Consider the following 2973-nt stretch of genomic DNA (forward strand, 5'->3'; position numbering starts at 1 on the left):
AAATAAATCAGATCAAATCGAACCCAGCTCACAATTGGGAGGGACCCAGAGAAAAAGAAGCATGCTGTGTAGACACGGGTAGAACCCATGTGACTCAGAGAAGCTTAGAGAGGTTTTGAGGGCCCGGAGAGATAGCACAGCAGTGTTTGCCTTGCAAGCAGCTGATCCAGGACCAAAGGTGGTTGGTTCGAATCCCGGTGTCCATTATGGTCCCCCGTGCCTGCCAGGGGCTATTTCTGAGCAGATAGCCAGGAGTAACCCCTGAGCACCACCGGGTGTGGCCCAAAAAAAACAAAACAAAACAAAAACAAACAAAAAAAAAGAGAGGTTTTGAGGTTCAAGACCTTCCAATTGGGCGTGTATATTGGGGGGCAAGGCCCATTCAGAGGGGTGAGATCTGCAGACCCTCATCATCCTAGAATCCAGGGGGCCCTGGGAAAGTGAGGTGAATTGTGGCATCTCCCAGAAATACACAGAAATACCGCTTTGGCCTTAATCACCCCAAAAGAAGGCACGATGGCATCTGGGCGTGGGTATCAGAAAGTGAGCGTTCAAACTTGGGGTCGGTGCTTTATTTCAAACTGATTCATGCAAACCCCACTTGCAACAGTTTTCCTGCATCGTGGCATGCCATGCCTCGGTACCCGGGGCCCTGGTACCCGCAACTCCCCCCATTCTGCGGGCGTCTTGGCATTCAATTCCCCCAGCCCACCCCCGGTGGTGGCCTTCACCCCACCATCACGGCCCCGAAGAAGGTCTTGCCGCGCCTGTAGTCCACCATGCCGGGGTGACTGATGTTGACGTACACCCGCTCGCCCCTCCGCAGATGCACCAGGCCCCCGAAGCCCACGCTCGTGTACCAGGGGGCCCCGCTCGCGGCCCACTCGTGGCACTGCGCCGGGTCCGCGGAGACGACGCTCTCGGCGCCCTGGAGCAGCAGCTCGGGGCTCCCGTCCCCGTAGGCGCGGCCCGCGCGGTACAGGCGGCTGAAGAGCGTGAGCGGCCGGCGCTGGCGGTCCTGGCCCGCAGGAGGCGCTCGGCCCCGGTAGCCGACGTGACAGTAGAGGTAGTAGAGGCCGTCCCGGGGCAGCACCAGCCCGTCGGCGCCCGAGAAGCGCGCCCCGCTGCGCACGAAGGCCGCTTCCCTCTCCGCCTCCCAGCCCACTCGCTGCTCCGTGGTCAAACCTGGGGAGCAGCGGGGAGAAGGGTCCGTGTGGCTCAGAGGCTGGACCAGGCCCCCGGGGGTCCGGGATGCATGCAGGGGAGAGGAGCAGGAGCGGGGAGCCCGGGGAAAGGGATGATGCGACCCTTTGCTGCAGCATGAGTGGGTTTGGGAGGATCGGGGAGCACACCCGGGGTGGGCACTGCAGAGATGAAGGGGTTTTGCAGGAGAAAAGGTGAGTGGGTGGCTGGCAGGGTGTGGAGGCCCTGAGCCTGCAGTCCCCAGTAAGGTACCACGGTGGAGCAGAATCAGGGGTGCATGAGCATGGGGGTTCCCGGGCTTACCGATGAGGTGGGCGGCTGGGAGCCTGTGGTCGAGATCTGGTTTCAAAGCCTTCTCCTCTGACAGCTGCTGAGTTCCTGGAAGGGAAAGTGTGTCTGCTATTGTTGGCCACGAGTGCATCCCCTGATAGGACAGGGCCTTGGGGGCTACAGGAATGGGGTTCATGGATTCTGGGGTGGAGGGAGAATTTCTCAGGAGCTAATGTCATGGAGGGGAGCTAAGAGACCTTGCAGGTTGTAGAGTTTGGGATGCAGGAGATGCCATCCCCTCTTACCCAGTTGTTTCTGTGTTTGTCCCCCATGGTCATCAGTGTCCGTTACCTGCATGGATGGGGTCACAGTGCCCGAAGTTCAGCCTTTAGCTTGAAGTGAACCCCACCCCTCGCAACAGAGAAAGGTCCAAGCTTTTCCAGGGCTTTTTCTCGGCTGCCCCAGTTGCCCCCCTTGCAGCCCCTGGAAGGGAGAGCTTTGCAGTAAGGCTGTATGCTTGGGAGGACAGTCAAGGAGTGGGAGCACAGTAGAAAGTGCTCCGGGCAAAGCAAGGCAAACAGAGGCCTGCGTGTGTGGAAACACAGGCAGGAAGGAACATGGAGGCAGCACACCGCAGCACAAGGGCCTGGCAGAGCTTGCAAAGAGGCAGACAAGATAACCAACCAGGGAGTGCCAAGCCTGCCTATAAGCTAATGCAAGAGCCCCCTATCTCTTCTCTCCCCCCCCCCTCTCTCTCTCTCTCTCACACACACACACACACACACACACACACACGCATGGACACGCACATCCATTCTGCACTCTCTGCAGCCCTCTAGGACAGTGCGGCCACACTCACCAGCCCTCCTTGCTGCGGGGGCACCACGAGCAGCACAGCCAGCACCGTGATAGGCACAGCCACGAGCAGGGTCACCAGAGAAGTGACTCCTGCCACAACCAGCAGGAGGCAGCCCTTGCCTTGGGGCTGCCTCCTCCAGCCCTCAGGCCCCAGTGCCCCCATTGAGATTGAGCCCAAGCCACGGCAGAGGGGCTTTCATACCTCGGCTGGGACAAGGGGTGGGGCCACCCCCTCCCCACACAAACACCTGGCAGGGACTTTCCCTACACTTTTACTCCCCTCACCCAGCTTCCTGTTTACCCAGAGCTGAGGTGCAGTGGCTGGATGCCTGGGTTCTCTGAACTGGGGAAGATGGGGTTCAGAGATGGGTTTCAGGGTAGAACCAGAGGTGGATGGTCTCAGAGAATTAGCTCTGCAAGGAAGGGAACCAGCACACCAGAGAGAAGCGGGGTGCAGGTGACTAGCAGAAGAGCTGCAGGGAAAGCAGAATGCTAGATTGGCCTCCAATGATGCCTTTTCTCCACTTCCAGAGGCTCCACTGCTGACAGCTCTGAGGTCACAGGCTGGAATAGGGGGACAGAGTTGGGGTCTTGAAGCATGAACTCATCTCCACACCTCCTGACCTCCTCCTCCCACTCCCA

General features: G+C 59.4%; 1 protein-coding gene across 1 annotated transcript; it reads right to left on the reverse strand.

The window, feature by feature from the left end:
* Nucleotides 1-727: 727 nt before the first annotated feature.
* Nucleotides 728-2494, reverse strand: LTB (lymphotoxin beta). Its single transcript, XM_049765187.1, has 4 exons — nt 2333-2494; nt 1779-1824; nt 1487-1581; nt 728-1168 (listed from the first exon to the last, which is right to left on the reverse strand). The coding sequence occupies exons 1-4, from the start codon at nt 2492-2494 to the stop codon at nt 728-730; spliced, it is 744 nt and encodes a 247-aa protein (XP_049621144.1).
* Between the last annotated feature and the right edge of the window lie 479 nt (nt 2495-2973).

This window comes from Suncus etruscus, chromosome 18 (genome assembly GCF_024139225.1).
Source record: "Suncus etruscus isolate mSunEtr1 chromosome 18, mSunEtr1.pri.cur, whole genome shotgun sequence".
Taxonomy (NCBI): Eukaryota; Metazoa; Chordata; class Mammalia; order Eulipotyphla; family Soricidae; genus Suncus; species Suncus etruscus.